The sequence below is a fragment of the Cervus elaphus genome, chromosome 19 (genome assembly GCF_910594005.1).
Source record: "Cervus elaphus chromosome 19, mCerEla1.1, whole genome shotgun sequence".
Taxonomy (NCBI): Eukaryota; Metazoa; Chordata; class Mammalia; order Artiodactyla; family Cervidae; genus Cervus; species Cervus elaphus.
Window position 1 is genome coordinate 48,387,816 of NC_057833.1, and position 19,085 is coordinate 48,406,900.

General features: G+C 36.3%; 1 protein-coding gene across 6 annotated transcripts in view; it reads left to right on the top strand.

The window, feature by feature from the left end:
- LRCH3 (leucine rich repeats and calponin homology domain containing 3) overlaps positions 1-19,085 on the top strand; it is a 98,558-nt gene that overhangs the window by 58,857 nt on the left and 20,616 nt on the right. For 2 of the 6 annotated variants that reach the window (XM_043875263.1, XM_043875265.1), the window contains exons 10-15: positions 1,619-1,695; positions 8,754-8,805; positions 9,185-9,334; positions 12,768-12,818; positions 14,341-14,394; positions 18,537-18,608. In XM_043875263.1, coding sequence (XP_043731198.1) covers positions 1,619-1,695; positions 8,754-8,805; positions 9,185-9,334; positions 12,768-12,818; positions 14,341-14,394; positions 18,537-18,608 — 456 coding nt within the window. The remainder of the gene's footprint in view (positions 1-1,618; positions 1,696-8,753; positions 8,806-9,184; positions 9,335-12,767; positions 12,819-14,340; positions 14,395-18,536; positions 18,609-19,085) is intronic. The other 4 variants (XM_043875266.1, XM_043875268.1, XM_043875264.1 and 1 more) reach the window with 3 other exon arrangements.

Genomic DNA, 19,085 nt, shown 5'->3' on the forward strand with positions numbered 1-19,085 from the left:
TTATAAATGTGTGTTTTAGTCGTTCAGTCATGTTCAGCTCTTTGTGATCCCGTGGACTGTAGCCTGCCAGGCTCCTCTGTCCATGGAATTCTCCAGGCAAGAATACTGGAGTGGGTTGCCATTTCCTTCTCCAGGGGATCTTCCTGATTCAGGGATTGAACCCAGATCTCCTGCATTGCAGGCAGATTCTTTATCATCTGCCACTGTTTCTCTTTTAATTAATACCATGGTGGTGGTGGTTGTTTAGTCACTAAGTTGTAGCCTGCCAGGCTCCTCTATCCATGGGATTTTCCAGACAAGAATACTGGAATGGGTTGACATTTCCTTCTCCAGGGGATCTCCCCCACCCCACAGATCAAACCTACATCTCCTACATTGCAGGTGGTCTCCTACATTGCAGGCAGATTCTTTACCACAAGCCAGCAGGAAAGCCTTAATTAATACCATCGTGCTGTGCGTGTTCAAGTCACTTCAGTCATGTCCAACTCTTTGCGACCCTGTGGACTGTGCCCTCCCAAGCTCCTCTGTCAATGGGATTCTCCAGGCAAAAATACTGGAGTGGATTGCCATGCCCTTCTCCAGGTGATCTTCCCCATCCAAGGATTGAACCTGAGTCTCCTGCATCTTTTGCATCACAGGCAGATTCTTTACCGCTGAGTCACCAGGGAAGTCCCAGTTAATATCATATTTTACCATAAACAGAAATTACTTTTGAGCTTCCCTGGTGGTACAGTGATTAAGAATTCACCTTGCAAAAAAAAAAAAAAAGAATTCACCTTGCAGTGCAAGGGATGCTGGTTCCATCCCTGGTCCAGGAAGATCCCATGTGTTGCTGAGCAGCTAAGCCAGTATCTCACAACCACTGAGCCCATATGCTGCAACTACTGAAGCCAGCACTCCTAGAGCTTGTGCTCCGCAACAAGAGAAGCTACCTCAGTGAGAAACCCGCACCGTAGAACAAAGAGTAGCCCACGCTTACGCAAGTAGAGAAAACCTGCGTGCAGCAGCAAAGACCCATCATAATAAATGGATGGGAAATAAATAAATAATAAATAAAATAAGTAAATAAATATTTAAAGAAAAAGGAAGAAATTACTTTTTATCTTGATATTCTACTAGCATCCCCAGGACTATTTGTCTAACATAAGTACAATTTATGATGATGATGAAGTAAAGAAATGTAATCTCCCCGGTGAACTTCCTGTTACCAGGAATAGTCAAGAGAGGCTGAGCAAAAGTCAGGATAGGATCAGTAGGAGTTCCTGTTCTAGAGGAGAATTTGTGCTCAATGACCTCTAAGATTCTTTCCAACTTTCACGTCTTATCGTTTTGTAAATATTACTGTATGGTCATTATAAATCATAAAATACAGTGAGAAGAAAATCTACATCTTTTAAAAATAAATGTTTTTGGATTGTGAACAGTTTTCTGTTTACCAAAGCAGTGATATAGCCTATAATTCTTCTAAACATGAAAATTCACATTCCAAGATTTTGTTAAAATATTTTTAGTGTAATATAATATACTGACCCCTAAATGCCATTGAAATGTGAACTGTGTAATTACACTTTTCTGGATACATGTGTTAAATTGATCTGTTTTTCTGTTTTTGGCCTAGGGTTCACCAATAAAGCCAATACCCATGAGGGAATTTCAAAAAACAGAAGACATGAGAAGATATTCACATCAAAATAGGTTTGAAAAACCAGTGCTAGTCATTTGTTTCTGTCTTAAAACTCGGTAGTAAGAGCATGAAATTATTTTGGTTTTGTGTAGATATATGTATAATGAAGGTGTTTAGATACTACGTGTTTTAAATATGATGTATTTATAGCTAAATGAAATGTACCTTTGTGCTGTAAAATAAGAAGTAAAACTGACTTGCTGATTCTAAATTCAGATTACCTAAACCACTATCTGTATAATTATTTGAAGACACTTTGTAAAGTTTATAATGATATATCTGGATTTATGCATAAATAGGGCTACATGAATTTCAGGAGTCCAGCGATTTTACTTAAACTTTTGATTAGATGACAGAACAATAGAGAAAACAATATATTCTTCATTCCCATCTCAGTTGAAGTAATCTTTTATCTATAATTACTGCCTCACAGGATATTTCTAAAATTAGCTTGATCATTTAGAATACCGCTGCTGCTGCTTTTTTTTTTCCTCAAGAGTACTGCTTCTTATTCTTGAACTCCAAAAAGTTTCTTTCATAAACTGTATCACAGTAGTTGAAAAATTCTCAGCCTTTGATTTTTTTGCTTCCTTTTTTTTTTTTTTTTTTTTGAAATCTTAAAAAAGTAGTCTTGATAAGTCTGTTTTTAAGTAGCATTAAATTTGTTGTGTAGAAAGTGTCATCCATCATTCTTTACTTATACTTGACAGGATATTAAAGTTGTTTAGAAGGCTGAGCTATAGATGAAACTGTAGGGAGAATAATGAAAGAAAGAAATCTTATAACTTGGCCTTTTTAAATCTTGTTAGTTCATGAAGATTTAGACACATTTCATGTCTTTGAAATTTATCTCAAAATGACCTTTTAGTTGCCAGTGTGTCCCTTTACTGAAACTGTGGTTATTTGAGATTCCAGTATCATGTGGGGATTTCTTGTTACATTTCCCCATGTTGGATAGACCTCTGCTTTATTTTTGGCCCCTCCTACCTTCTGTGTCCATTATAAGTAAAGCTCAGGATCTCCAGATATGACACACACCCTCAAGGCGAAAGCCAGCTTTTGGCTCAATTGCCTTACTAAAGTTTTAGTTTTCTGACGCTTCAGTTCAGTTAGGTTTAGTCGCTCAGTCACGTCCAACTCTGAGACCCCATGGACTGCAGCACGCCAGGCTTCCCTGTCCATCACCCACTCCTGGAGCTTGCCCAGACTCATGTCCGTCAGTTTGGTGATGCCATCCAACCATGTTACCCTCTGTCGTCCTCTTCTCCTCCTGACTTCAGTCTTTCCCAGCATCAGGGTCTTTTCCAATGAGTCAGTTCTTCACATCAGGTGGCCAAAGTATTGGAGCTTCAGCATCTGTCCTTCCAATGAATGAATATTCAGGACTGATTTCCTTTAAGATTGACCGGTTTGATTTCCTTGCAGTCCAAGGGACTCTCAAGAGTCTTCTCCAGCACCACCATCCAGAAGCATCAATTCTTCTGTGCTCAGCTTTCTTTATAGTCTAACTGTCACATCCATACATGACTATTAGAAAAACCATAGCTTTGAATAGATGGACATTTGTCGGCAAAGTAATGTCTCTGACCCTTATATAACAAATTACCACAAATTTAGTTGCTTAAAACACACCTATTTATTATATTACAGTTCTGAGAGATAGAAGTCTGGGCAGGTTTGTTTTGGTTCTCTGCTTAGGGCCTCACAAGGCCAAAGTCAAGGTGTTGGCTAGCATAGAGTCTTACCTAGAGACCCTGGAGGAGAATCCACTTCCAGCCTCATATAGGTTGCTGGCAGAATTCAGTTCCATGCAGTTGTAGATTGAGGTCTCCATTACCTTGTTAGCTGTTAGCTGGGAGTCATTTTTGCTTCTAGAGTCCACCCACATTTCTTGGTTCATGGTTTCCTCCATCTCAAGCCAGCAGTGACAGGTCAGATCTTCACATTTTAAATGTGATTTCCCTTTCTGCCACATCTCACAAACTCTTCTTGCCTTCCTCTTCTGGTTTTAATGACTTGTATGATTATACTGGGCCCACCTGGATAAGGTCGACCAATTAGTAACCTTAATTTCATCTGCAGAGTCCTTTTCTGATATGTAATGTATTTATTGGAGTAATACTAGGGGAGGAGATCTTGAGTGCCAAAAATCTGCCTACCAAACCTTAATCCAGAGTTCCTGTTTTTTAACTTCTTTTTAGAATCTGTGAGTTTTGTTTTTTTTTTTCTTTTTGGCACTTCAGCAGTGCATTTTAAAAGATTACTTTATTGAACAGTTTTTTTGTTTCCATTGGAAGAGTCATTCAGAATATGTAACCTGCCACAGTGCTAGAAACTGAATCAGTGATTACTGTTAACTAGGTGTTTCAAATCTTTAGATCAATACAGTTTTTGGATAAGAACTCCATACTTTATCCCTGTCATCAGTTGAGCTTTAAGATCAATACATACCTCATGTTGCTAAATATCTCATATGTGCTAAGCACTTTTTTAGGTATTGGGAAATAGCTGTAAATTTCAGAGTTCCTATCCTCCTCAAATGGAATCATGAACTAGAACCTAGAAAAACAAAATCACCTCAGAATGGCTGGCCACTCTCAGGCTCACAAGACTTGCCTGTAACCTGAGTAATGTTGCATTGCTTCATGTGTGTGCTCAGTCATATCCAACTCTTAACGACCCTATGGACTGTAGCCTGCCAGGCTCCTCAGTGCATGGAGTTTTCCAGGCAAGAATACTGAAATGGGTTGCCATTTCCTTCTTCAGAGGATCTTTCCAACTCAGGAATCCAACCTGCAGCTCCTGCATCTCTTGCATTGCAGGAAGAATCTTTACCTCTTGAGCCATTGGGGCTTCCCAACCTGAGGAATATGTTAACCTACAAAGTGTCGATCAATCTTCTGTTACAAAGACTGAAAGGAATTGAGTTAGTTTCTAGATTGCTACTTGCTTGTTGGTCACTGCTGGGAAAAAAGCTGTTTGCTTTTTTCCTCCCAATTCTCCCCTCCCATCACCCACCATGTACATATCTTCCTCCCTCCCCCTCCCCCCCACACACAGACACTGCCTGAGGATTAAGAAAGTTAAGGAGGTATGTTAAGAGTATTATGATAAATTGGGAAGTGTTTTATAACTGTTTGCTAAAAGGGAGTAAATAAATTTTTAGTTAAAATAACAAAACTGCCATTTATTTTATATATCAAAAAAAAATTTTAAGGGCTCACAAATAACCTGATTGTCATTTTAGTTCAGGAGAGATGATAATGTCAGGCTATGTCCTATGAAGTTCGTTAATTTCTACTGGAAGCAGTATAGTATTAAAGAAGTACCTGGATATTTTTAGTTTCATGTTACATAGACAAAACTAGAAAAGCTACTATATTAAATGTGATATCCTGAACAAAGAAAAGCAGAAGGGCAGTTCAGAGTCTGTCATACAGAGGTACAGAGGTACAGTTCTGGTTTCTCAAATAAGTTCAAGATTTAAAAATGAATAATTACAAACCTGTATTTTTGTATCAATATCCTGTATTTTTGAGAGGAAGATACCACTGCCATTTGTTTAAACAATATTTCTTGAGCATAGTCTTCATAACCAGCATAGTCTGGTTATGTTCTAGGTCCCTGATGTCACGTAGTTAACCTTTAACAACGCAATAACGGACAAATATATGTAACAAATACTTGTCAGGTTCTGCTCAGTGCTACAAAGAAAAATAAAGCAGGATGAAAGAGTTAATACTGAGTCAGTTTGAGGGGAAAGCAAGAGCAATTTTATGAGGTAATGATATTTTGATCAAAACCCCAAAGAGAGGGATCAAGGATTCTGGCTATCTAGGGGAGGAACAGTCTAAGCAGAAGCCATGATAGAGGAACATACTTAGTGTGTTCAAGGAACACTGCTGCTACTGCTGCTGCTGAGTCGCTTCAGTCGTGGCTGACTCTGTGCAGCCCCGTGGACTGCAGCCTACCAGGCTGCTCCGTCCATGGGATTTTCCAGGCAAGAATACTGGAGAGGGTTGCCATTGCCTTCTCCCAAGGAACACTAAGGAGTGTAAATAAGGCAGAACAGTTTTGAAGAGTGAGATGAAAATTAAGTTGTGGTTATGTTCTACTTGAGATGCTGCTAGAAATTCAGTGGTGTTACCAAGTAAGCAGGTCTAGATAGATAAATTTAGAGTGAAGGGGAGAGAATTAAGGCTTAAACAAAAAACTAGATTGTTTGTTTTTATTGTTCAGTCGCTAAGTTGTGTCCATCTCTTTGCGACCCTATAGCCTGCAGCACACCAGGCTCCTCTGTCCTCCACTGTTTCCTAGAGTTTGCTCAAGTTCATGTCCATTGAGTTGGTGATGCTATCTAATCATCTCATCCTCTGCTGCTGCCTTCTCCTGTTGCCTTCAGTCTTTCCCAGTGAGTCAGCTCTGACCTCAGGTGGCCAGAGTATCAGAGCTTCAGCTTCAGCATCAGTCCTTTCAGTGAATATTCAGGGTTGATTTCCTTTAGGATAGATTGGTTTGACCTCGCAGTCCAAGAGACTCTCAAGAGTGTTCTCCAGCATCACAGTTCAAAAGCATCAGTTCTTCGGCACTCAGTCGTCTTTATGGTCTGACTCTCACATCTGTACATGACTACTGGAAAAACCATAACTTTGACTATACGGACCTTTGTTGGCAAAGTGATGTCTCTGCTTGTATGCCGTCTAGGCTTGTCGTAGCTTTCCTTCCAGCGAGCAAGCATCTTTTAATTTCATGGCTGCAGTCACCGTCCGTAGTGATTTTGGAACCCAAGAAAATAAAATCTGTTACTGCTTCTACTTTTTCCCTTTCTATTTGTAATGAAGTAATGGGACTGGTTGCCATGATCTTAGTGTTTTAAATGTTGAGTTTCAAGCCAGCTTTTTCACTCTCCTCTTTCATCCTCGTCAAGAAGCTCTTTAGCGTCTCTTCGCTTTCTGCCATTAGAGTGGTATCATCTGCATGTCTGAGATTGTTGATATTTCTCCTGGCAGTCTTGATTCTAGTTTTTGATTCATCCAGCCCAGCTTTTTGTGTGACGTACTTTGTGTATAAGTTAAATAAGCAGGATGACAATACATAGCTTTTCCAATTTTGAACCAGTCCGTTGTTCTGTGTCCATTTCTGTTGCTTCTTGACCTGCATACAGGTTTCTCAGGCAACAGGTAAGATGGTCTGGTAGTCCCATTTCTCTTAAGAATTTCCCACAGTTGGTTTTGATCCACACAGTCAAAGGCTTTAGTATAGTCAGTGAAGCAGAAGTAAATGTTTTTCTAGATTTCCCTTGCTTTCTCTGATCCAGCAGATGTTGGCAATTTGATCTCTGGTTCCTCTGCCTCTTCACAACCTAGCTTGTACATCTGGAAGTTCTCAGTTCACATACTGCTGAAGCCTGTCTTAAAGGATTTTGACTATAACCTTGCTAGCGTATGAAATGATCACAATGGTATGGTAGTAGAGACAAGCAGGAATGGTTATGGAAATAGGAGAAAGAATGTCATGTCCCAGAGGCTAAGTGAAGAGACATTCTCAAGACATGTGGGGAGAGAGAGAAGCAAATCTCACATACCGCTGATAGGTTCAGGAAGGTGAGGGCTGAGAATAACTATTGGATTTGGACATGTAAATCCCCCAAATTGAAGAGAGCAGTTTCAGTGAAGTTGTGAGGACAGATCCAGATTGGAGTGGATTCAAACTAAAATGGGATGAGATGAAGTGGCAACAGTGAATTCAACCAACTTTTAAAGAAGCTTGGTGTAAAAAAGGGGATAAATAAATAAGGATATAAAGAAGATGTATATTAAAAAGTTTTGCTTAAAAAGCATTAAAGAAAAATGTTCAAATCAGGGCACATACACCCACTTGAGATGGTTTTATATGATCCTTTCTGGTATAGTTTATAGATGGCCAATAAAAGCTTTAAGAAATGTTAACAGTGAAGTTGGTAATTTGGGACAAACTTGTACTTAATGCTAGTTATTCTAGTACATGGTCCTGGAGTCACTCATCTCTCATTCTTTATTGGTTATATCTCAGTTAAAAATCTTATCCTACCAATACACTCCTCTCTCTTCTTGCAAGACTGTGACTGAGTATGCTCTGTTTAGGCGTGCTAGGATAAAAGTTGGCGAGGATTAATAGAAAGTTAAGGAAGTTTTAAATCTCTACCTTTAACATTATTTTAAATATTGTATAGGAAGTTATTAAGTAATTTATTTGGTAGCCATTAAGTAATTTATTCTGTTACTTTTAAAAATTATAAACAATTTATTCTGTCAAACTTTTTTTAATGCCTAGAAATTAAAAAAAAATTTGTGAATACTTCAAAGATTTGGAACCAATATGAGAAAAAAATATAGCATGAAAGAACAATAGACTAGCTTAAGTTTTTGTTTTCTTACATACTATATTTTTAAACTTTAGGAAATACAACAGGAAATAAATAAACCAAAATATAAGAATTAACACTGATAAAACTGAAAAGCAAATTTTACTGTTTTTTTTTAAGCATCAAATCAGGTTTCATATTTTTCTTAAAGATAAAAATCAACAAAATCTTCAGTTTTAGTACTAAAATTGCTCTTCAGTTAAAAATGGGAGTAGATGTGCTCTACACATAAAGTTACAGGTTCTGTAGTATTCCAGAATTGTGTTGATAAAGTGGCTTTGTGTTTAAACCATCTCTATGTACATGATCTTGTTTCAGTCCTAGTAATAAAGAAGATGTAGTTCTGTGAGCTGTAAAGAAACAATACTATTTGAAAAGTGATCTCAAATAACTGTCATCAGCACTGGCTGACATAGACAGTTGTTTGCTATGTATAGCTTGATCAGTGGTATCATCATGTGAAACATGAGTTGGAGACATCAGGTGTTCCTGTAGCTTAATTTAATGACTTGGGCTCAAGTTTATAAAATGCAGTTGGTCTTTCAATGTTGACCAGTTTGCCTGCTGATTAATAGAAAGCTACATTAACAGTAAAATTCCACTTATCTTTTATTTATCTGTCTTATCAAAGAGTTTTTTCTTTTCTATTTTTCCTTTTTGGATCAGGGTTCCAGCTGAGCCATCTTCTCTCTTATCACTATCACCAAGTCACAATCAGGTAAAAAAAAAAATTTCCAGTTTTAATTTCTCTTTAAATTAAGATGATTTTCTTCTTTTATAATACTTAAATTGCAGTTAATTCCCAAACATCTATAAATTTTATTACCTGTGTCTTCAATCTACAATTAATATAATATGTGCACCTGATAGGAGTAGCAATGTTTTAGACACCAGAGAGAAAATAAGTCTTTATAGTACATATAAGAACACAGTGCAGAAATGGGAAAAAATTAGCAATAAGCACATCTGAAGAAATGCTCAGTAAATGCAGAGTAAAAGTTGCTTGGGTCAGCAGTAGTTTCCCAAAATTGATAAAGAATATTTGTAAGTTGATCTTTATCCCTGCTTGCATATGCAAAATGATCCTCTTGTTCCAGTTTTCACAGACAGACCTGGAACTTCATCGGAGAAGAGAACAATTAGTAGAACGTACTCGGAGAGAGGCACAACTTGCTGCCCTCCAGTATGAGGAAGAGAAAATAAGGACCAAGCAGATTCAGAGAGATGCTGTCCTGGACTTTGTCAAGGTGAGTTCTTCGGGTTCTTTGAATGGTGCTCCTAAAGCTGCTAAGAATTAAGTGCATATTTGTTTCACAGAGGCTGTCAGGCTTTATTGCCTTCATGGGGAAAAAAAATTGGTAATCATAAGAATTCTTGAGTAAATAGTATAACTGTCTCCTTTTGTGATTAGATTAATTGTCCTCAAAGGTGGATGGGCTTGAGGATAATCAGAAGTGATTGATCTTGCTTTTAGGACAGTGACAATCTCTTACTCTTAATGAGCTGTCTATCATTAGACGTATCACTTTACTGTCCAGCTGCTGTTTCCTATGTCTCTAGTGCATCATGAAAGTGAAAATGCTGTGTAAACTGTAAAGTACCATGAAGATTTAAACTATTGTTATCTGAACCTATCACTAACTTCCTTACCTCAAAAATTTTCAAGGCTCACAGGCTTAATACTTTAGTCATCTTAGGTTCTTTCCTTTCTGTTTTCTTCCCAGCTACTCAGTTAATAATCCTTATTAATACTTCTGTTTTAAACAGACTCTGTAGTTGTCTCTAAATCTGGTTCACTTTTTTGGCCTGTTTTACTTACATCTTTTTGTTCTGCAATCACCTTAGATTTTTTTTTTCTTTTAAAATAATTATTTATATTTTCGCATGTTTAATATATGTCTCTCTCAAGAAATCCCTGGTGGTCCAGTGGTTAGGACTCTAAGCTCTCACTGCCACAGACCCTGGTTGGATTCCTGGTCAGGGAACTAAAATCCCACAAGCCTAGTGGTGTGGCCCATATGTATGTATTTGTCTCTCCCATTTGTCTGTAAACTCCATGAAGAAAGGGACATGTTCTTTCTATCATGTTTATTCACTGATGTTTCCCTAGGTCTAACCATGCCTTAGCCAACAGTAAAGCTCAGTAAATACTTTTTAAATGATTGAACAGATGAATCACTCATTGTCTCATTGCTTTCTCTTGTTTCATAACTCTAGCCAAAGTGTATCTTCTTTAACTACCATACACATAATAAATTCTTACATTTTTTCCAAATGTATGAAGCCTGCAATGATGATATTTGACGCCCAGAGAGGATAAGAGTTTTCCTAAGGTTAAATACTCAGCTAGTAAGTGGCAGAGCAAAGATTCTAATCAAGACAGACTGAATAGAAAATGGAAATGAAGCGGATGGAACATAAATAGTTTCTTAAAAAAAAAAAACTCTTGATGGTAACTAGACTTACCATGGTGATCACTTTGATATAGAAATATCAAATCATTATATTGTGTACCAGGAACTAATATAGTGTTGTTGATCAGTTATACTTCAAAAACAGACAAACTCATAGAAAAAGAGGTCAGAATTGTGATTACCAGAGGCATGGCATGGGGGAGGGGGAATTTGATGAAGGTATCTAAAAGGTACAAACTTCCAGTCATAAGATAAATAAGAATTAGAGATGTAATGTATTAATACAGCATATATATTAAGTGTGAAAGTTGTTAAGAAGGTAAATCCTAAGAGTTCATCATTTCATCATTTTTTTTCTTTTATTTTGAATCTGTATGAGATGGTAAATATTCATTAAACTTATTATGGTAATCATTTCATGACTTCTATAAGTCAGATCATGGTGCTCTCCGCCTTAAACTAATACAACACTATGTGTGAATTATGTGCTTAGTCGCTCAAGTTGTGTCCGACACTTTGCGACCCCATGGACTGTAGCACATCAACCTCCTCTGTCCTTGGGCATTCTCCAAGCAGGAATGCTGGAAGGGGTTGCCATCCCCTCCAGGGGATCTTCCCAACCCAGTGATCGAACCCAGGTCTCCCACATTGCAGGAAGATTCTTACATCTCAATAAAACTGGAAGGAAAAAAGAAAGGGAGACAGGCTGACTCAAATCCCTGGTCTATGACCAGAATGCTATACTGACTCTCAGTTGATGATAATGGCTAACACATATTATGTCCTAAGTGTTGTTCTATGCATTTTATATGAAATAACTCATTTAGCTTGCCTTATGTAGAAGTAACATAATTAGTAAGAGATAATTACATTGTAGATAGCCTTGATTAAAGGTCAAATTAGAGTTTGATCTTGAACAGTTAGGCAGACAAGAGCCATTTTAGTTCTTAAGTAGGAGAAAAATATGAGAGGGAAGGTACTTCTGAGAAACTAATCTCATGTTAGAATATATTAAAAGATGAGGAACGAAAGAAAATGAAATAGAGAGTAATTGCAGGAATTAGATGAAGGCATACAACTAGACAATCTCTAAGTTTCCTAAGGAAAAGCAGTGTTGTCCAGTGGTAAGGTCCTGTATCAGAAATATCTGAATTTGAATCTAGCTTTCCTACTAGGTATATGCTTGACTTTTGGAAAGTTACAGAGCCATTCTATGCCTTTATTTTCCTTATCTGTGTAATATTTAACAGTTAAATATCAGCTATTTCAGAATAATTGTGGCTGCACCTAGTACTTTTATTAGTATGGTATGTGCTACACCCTTTGGTACCACAAAGTGTTTTATAAAATAACAGTAAGAGTTTTTAGAAGCAGCATCATTATGTCCTATACATAGATGTGTAGTGAATGTTGAAAAATTATTGACAATGAATGGGGAAAAAAAGGTTCCAGAGCAAGATTTTTAGGCTACAAGAATGGTTTTAATGGGAATTAGCTTTGTGGAAGGAAGGTCAGATTTAGAGTTAGAAGACATAGGTGCAAATCTGAGTTCTGCTGCTTACTTTGTGACCTTGCACAGACCATATAAACTCTCTATCCTCAATTTTTTCATCTTTAAAGAATATGATTATGGTGTTTATCTCACAGAGTAAGAATCACTTGAGATACTGTGTATAGGAACACATTATAAAACACAGTGCAGATATTGTGAGATTATTAATTGACGTAATAATAGAAATTATCAAGTTAAATGAAAGAGCCAGTTATTATGGGAAATGGAAGGGTTTTTTTGATTATGTTGAACGTAAGATGACAGTGGGGTTTCCAGGTAGACAGTTTCCACAAACATTTGAAAATACAAGCCTGAAATTTGGCTGATGGGAGAGAGCTAAAGCTGTTAGCATTGGTGTAATATTTGAAGCCATTAGAGAAAGAAAGATGATTTCATTGAGAGAATTTAGTGAGAGATCACTACTCTGTGAATATGTTTTTATCCATGTACATATTTTGAAAAGCATAGTTTTTAAAATGTTCTCTTTATAGATGCTTGTATACACAGAAGAGTACTGTATATCAGCTTACTGCTTTTCCGCATTTAAAATATAAGCTACTTAAGGAAAGGGTGGCATCTAGTAACCAGTTAATTTAGAAAAGTGTCATACATAAGAGATACAGAAATTAATGTGAATGGTTACTTAATAAATAGAATTTTTCATTTCCAATGTTCCAAATTCTAACCAACTTTCCTTTCTTGTGGGGTATATAGCAAAAAGCATCGCAAAGTCCACAAAAACAACACACCCCCTTAGTTGGTGAGGTAAGTTTATATAATCACCTTTCTTTGAAATTTTTTATTACTGCAATGAAAATGAAATAGTTTGCATGTGGTTATCATATGTTTTCAGTGATCAAATTATTGCCATTTTCTTTTTTCCCTTCATAAAAATCTACTTACTAGGGAGAAAAAGACACAGGCCAGGAAGTTTATCACAACCTATAGATCACGATTTTTTTTTTAATTTATAACATATCCATCTGGAGGTTATTACCCTCCTTGCATCCCCAGCAGAGATATCATCTCCCTCATCCATTTTCAAAGCTACTGTGTAATGAGAGGTGGTCCTGAGATCTGTATCTAACACAGGTGATCGGTGTCAGTATTAAACCAAAAGCTCTATATAGTATTTCCACTTCGGAGCTCATTTCCTAAGTGTGTATGTTATTGGTTATACTTTGTACACATTAATTTTATCATAAGTTGGACATTTTCATTACAAATTGACATGTAAGATTAATTGCTTATTAACCTTTTTAAAAATCTATGCACCTGTTTTGATCTGTTAAACTGATGCTTACTAAATGAGTATTTTTCTTGTAATTGGCTTTTTCGTTAGCTATTTTCCTTTGTCTTTGCCTTTTTATTTTTTGGTTTTATGATCACCACTTCCTTAAGAATGCATTAATGTGTTTTTTCATGTGAATGATGACTTTGTTTTTTGTAAAATAAGTTATTTGAAAACCTAACACATGGGACTATATAAGCATCAGTTTTCAGCACAGTGTTTTTGTAGCACAAGTGTTTCTAGATTGGTAAAATATATTGGAAATGTTTTAAATTATCCATTATAAAGTTTTTAAATTTTTATTAGACATATAATAACTATTTTTGTTCATTTATTTGAGAACTTGGGCATTGGTAACACCTGAAAGATTCACTCAAGCATTTTCAATTGTCTTTTCTTCTCATGGTAATAACTGTACAAACCTTTGAGAGTCAGAATTTGATAAGTTAATATACTCTTCCTTTTTTACCCGAACATTTACTTCTTAATGATCCTTCTGGAGTAATTCATTATATAAAACTAAAGCTCTTCAGGAAAATGACATGTGCAGTTTAAAATTTCCAGTTGTACCGTTGTTTTGTCTTGAAAGGTAGTGAAGAGATGCTTGGAATATGAGGCATCACTCTTGGGTTTATTGTTTTGAATTTATCACTAGCTCACTAAATAACCAGAAATTCTTTACGTTATTGCTACATCCGTACTTCAGCTTTCTCTTCTTAGAACAGAGAATAATTTCCTGTTCCCTCCTCACTTTAGAAAGTTTTTAGGCGATAAAATCATACTTGAAATTGTTTAAGCTCTTTAGGAGAAAATCATTACTCACAGCTTACTAGCTGTTATGATGCATGAATTCTGAATGATTGTGAATGTGGTCCTGTATGTTGGCATCTTTACGAGTTTGTGTTAATATGTCTCTCTGCATGTGTATTTGTGAAATTCGTCGTGTGTGTGCATAGCTTGGTTTTGACACTGCTTCATTTTTCTCCACCTCTCCAGTGTCCCTTCCCATCCAGAAGGTCTCAGCACACTGATGATAGTGCCTTGTTAGTGGTAAGAACCTTGCACAAAATGGAGTTTTACATTGCTGTGTCTCAGGATTGGAGAATAGCTATTGTACTTTTCATTCTGAATTGATCTAAATACCATAAAACATGATGAGCATCATTACTGAATGCTTTACAAGTAGTTAGAATGTCTCCCTACATTACTTTTCATGATTTACTCAGTATTCCAAGTATTCTGCAGATGTGATTCAAATACCTTTGTTAGTGTTCTCAAAGTAAAACATCTGCATTGAGAACCATATTGGCTTTGTATGTGTGTTGGAGGAGAGTTTAAAAACATACTAGTTTTTAAAATGTCATTTCTAATTACAGATGTCCATTGTTAATCATTAATTTGTTTTGTGAGTCACCTGTATGATGAATGGTTACCTTATTACTTCATGATGCTAATTATACAACTGTATATTTGACACCCTATTTTATCATCTATTTTATGCTACTGAAAATCCCAAACTTTAAATAAATACTTCCATCTCAAGATTATCCCTCCATACCCATTTTATGTTTTAAACTCAGGGAAACATTAACTTGGAATGCTATCTAGTGATCTTTGTTAACATTAGTTTACTTTTCTTTTTTAACTTTATTTGATTTTATTGAACACATGCAAATTTAGAAGATACCTTAAAACCCAGTGGTTTACTTTTATTGTCTGTTTCATCAGCTGAAAATGAGTATAACAGGAGACCTTTATTGAGAGTCTCATTTTTATCAGCTTTGCAAGAGGATTCTAACCATTTACACAATTGGTTTTCCCATCATGTTTTATGTTACTTTTTTCACTGTAGTATTGAAAACCAGCAGTTCAAAAGCCTATTGTCTGTAGCAGTTCCTGTCTTAGGAGCTGGTAACTGCTGCTGCTGTGCATGCTATTGCATGAACTACATACGTCAGCATGAGATTCTTGTTACATAAATTTCACTGTCAAAATCTTTGTGTTCTGCAATCATCATTTCCTTTATGATGGATAAAGCATATTTTAACTGGACAGTCTTATAAAGAAATAAACTTCTGGAGTTTTAGTTGAAGTTGATTGGCTTGAGAGGCAAATAATAAATTAATGTAAAAAAAATACTGAGAGCCTGTGATGATCCAGACACTGTACCAGCATTATTTCATTCATCCTCACAGCATCCTAAAGAGCTAAGGGTAAACTTAACATCATTTTACAAATGATTACTGAGGCACAGAATGTTTTGTCCAGATGTGACTTCTCCAAGATCACGTAGCTAATAAGTACAAGGCTGGTTCAGATCCAGATTTGGGTGACTTAAAACCTGCATGAACACTGTGCTATGTTGCCTCCTGTACTATAATTGAAAACACTTCAGGGAACTGAAGATGAGATTTAATAACACGTATAGTAAGTGCTGAATGCCCAGATGTTTTTATCAAGGAAAAAGTGGAGTTTGGAAAAACAGCCACAAAATCCCCCCTTAGCGTGAAATTTGAAATTTCAGCCATTTTCAAACACATACACTTGTATTTTACTTAATAGTATTCATGTCTGGCATAAATTAGATGGCCCTTAAAAGCAAGAACCATATCTCAGATATTTTTGCATGCCAAATAGTGTCCAACATGTACACAAAGAACCATTATTTAAATCCTACCTCTCCTCTGATCTTATCAAAACTACTCTTAAATGACTTTTAAGAGCTTAAGTATCATCTTCACATGGTAGAATAAAGTCCATATACTTCTTAACATGGTCTGCAAACCCTTTAGAATAAGTTGCAAACTTCTTAACATGGCCTCTAAGTTCCTGTGCACTCTGGGTATTATTTGTCTCTCATCTCTGGTCTCATGCTATATCAGCATTTTTTTCTGCTCTGCAGATATGAGAAACCCTTTTCCACCTCAGGATCTTTGCAAATGCTGTTCCCTCTGCGTGGAATGTCTCTCATTCCATGCATATACCCCTTGGTTGACTCCCACTGATCTATCTGGTATCAACTTAAACGTCACATCCTTAAAATGGCTTTTCTGCCACTTTGCTTACCCCAAATCAGTTCTCCACTGTTACTCGTCTTCATAGTACTTTTAGGTGGGAGTTTATTGTTTTTTATATCCCTCCCCCAATGATAGACTATTAGATTATAAGTTTCATGGCCCTGGGGATATTCTCTGTTGCATTTACTTATGTATATTCAACCCCTATCTAATTCCTGGGATATATTAGTTATTAATTACTAATAAGTATTCCTCAATAATAAGTATTCCTGAATAATTTGGAAGTTTTATGTATTCTTTACATGTAATAATTGCTCATTTGTTAAGGTGGTCAAGTGGTTAGGATTAGGTGTTTTCACTGCAGTGGCCAAGGTTCAGTCCAGGGAACTGAGATCCTGCAAGTTGCATGGTGTGGGCAAAATAAAAAAAATAAAATCACAGTCAGGAAAATAATAAAAAGTTGTCAAAAAAAATAGTTTCGTGATGAGAAGGTCTGATGATACAGCAAGTAAATGTTGAATCTCATTTAAAGACCTCAAAATATGGGATTTGATATAAGTATTAGGAATGTTTAATATCTGTTACACTAACATTCTCTTAGGGTTGCCCTTCAGGCTCTGTTGCTTTCATATATGTTACATCTATGTCTATCCTATCTCTAGATAATGGCAAGTAGCTAGACTCATTTCACTTCCTCTTCTCTCCATTCCTTTTTTCCTCCTTTGCCAACATAGTGCCATTTAACCTTTTTATACTTGAGATTGGGCTTCCCTGGTAGCTCAGATGATGAAGAATCTGCCTGCAATGCGGGAGACCTGCGTTTGATCCCCGGCATTCAATCCCTGGGTTGGGAAGTTCCCCTGGAGGAGAACATGGCAACCCACTCCAATAGTCTTACCTGGAGAATCCCCATGGACAGAGGAGGCTGGTGGGCTACATACAGTCTGTGGGGTCTGAGAGTCAGATATGACTGCGACTAAGCACATAGCACATACTTGAAATTGACAGTAATTCAAGTCCATTTGATTACAAGGAAGCCCAGGAAATCTAAACAAGTAAAAGCATGTGAAATGTAAGACTGTTGTCACAGTCTGTTCTTGGTACATTTCTTTCTTCACTTTTTTCTGCCTTAAGATATGTAATGTTACTGTGAGTATTACATGCTTTTTTTTTTTTTTTTTTGCACACATGAAAAAAACATTGCTATCTATCAGCTCATTAAAATTATAGTTGTATTTATTTTATTGACCGTCTTACCTTTTCCTAAACACCACTTGTGTTCCTGTTCATTTATCCCATGATTCAGGTATTTGTGATCATAGTTTAATTTGTTTTTTAATTATTTAACTTATAAAGACTTTAATATCTTGAAACCTTTGGCATTTTTAACAGGTAAAATCCCACCCAAGCACCCTTTGTGAAAGTCTTGTCTTCTCTGATTTCCATTCCCCACAAGTAAAAAAAAATTGTCACGTTTTGAACAGCTTTTATCTATAAAATTCTGTATAATAGATTATAACAGTATTTCTAATATATTTAACTAGTTGTATGTATTCATAGATTGGTGAAAGGATAAAACATTCAAACAAAAGGAAAATTGTATGTTTTAGAGGTCATTTGGATTTTCACAGAAGCAGAAATGAAATGCTGGTTCATCCTTAAGTTGTGATGCAAAACCCTTATATCCTGGCATCTCATACCAGAGCCATTAACCTGAATTATAATAAATCTAATTTGGATTAATATTGAAAAAATATTGCCCTTATTCATGCCAGTTCCGATCAGTTAAAATGAACTCTTTGACTGGATTTGTTTACCTTGTCATAGGAATAGCACAGGACTCATTTGTTTCTAAGGCTGTTTTGCTAAAAAAAAATATATATATATGTTCTATTTTATTTCTATATTAAATCAGTCTTTCACTTCTTGATTAATGTGGTATGGAGTATTGAAACAGTTGAATTAAAGGTGGAGAAACTGTGTTAAATTACAGGCCTTTTCTCCCAGGTGTTCTCTTTCTGCCCTGTCAATGTCTTAGTGAACCATTTGAAAGTTTGTCAGTGACCTTTCCTTTTCTGCCTTTACTGAGAAGACCTGCCTGCCTGCCTGGCTGTCTGACGTTTTGCTAACATAAATGCTGCCTTCTGTTTCTTCTCTTTTTCTTTTGCAATTTAGTCGCTGTCAGGTGTGAATCAAGTGGGTTGTGCTGCTACCCTGCCTCATTCTTCTGCCTTCAGGCCTCTTCAGGTATCAGTATATCTCGTTATTGTATTTTACCAGGAACTTTTGCAAGTTTTATTATGCAGAAACATAGAGCCTTCATTAATTCTTTATACTGAGATTTTGCTTGAAATATTCTATTATCAAAGAATTTTTTTATCATGAGTTTACTTTGTAACTTTGTTACTATTTTACTTTGATCATGAGTTTTTATTTGAATTAACTCTGTTGGCTAAGTGCATGCGAAATAACTTGAGTCTCCCAGTTTGGGAGACTGTCTGCTGCCAAAACCCTTTTATAGTAGGGGTCAGTAAGCTATGGTCCCTAGGCTACCGGTTTCTGTTTTATTGACACACAGCCACCATGTGTCTATGGCTGCTTTTGTGCTTAAGTAGGAAGTTACAGTGGAGATCATATGGCCTGTAAGTCTAAATTAAAGACCTGTGGTATTTTATATTTTGAAGGCTTCCCTCTAAGGATGATAATTCCATGCTTATTATCATT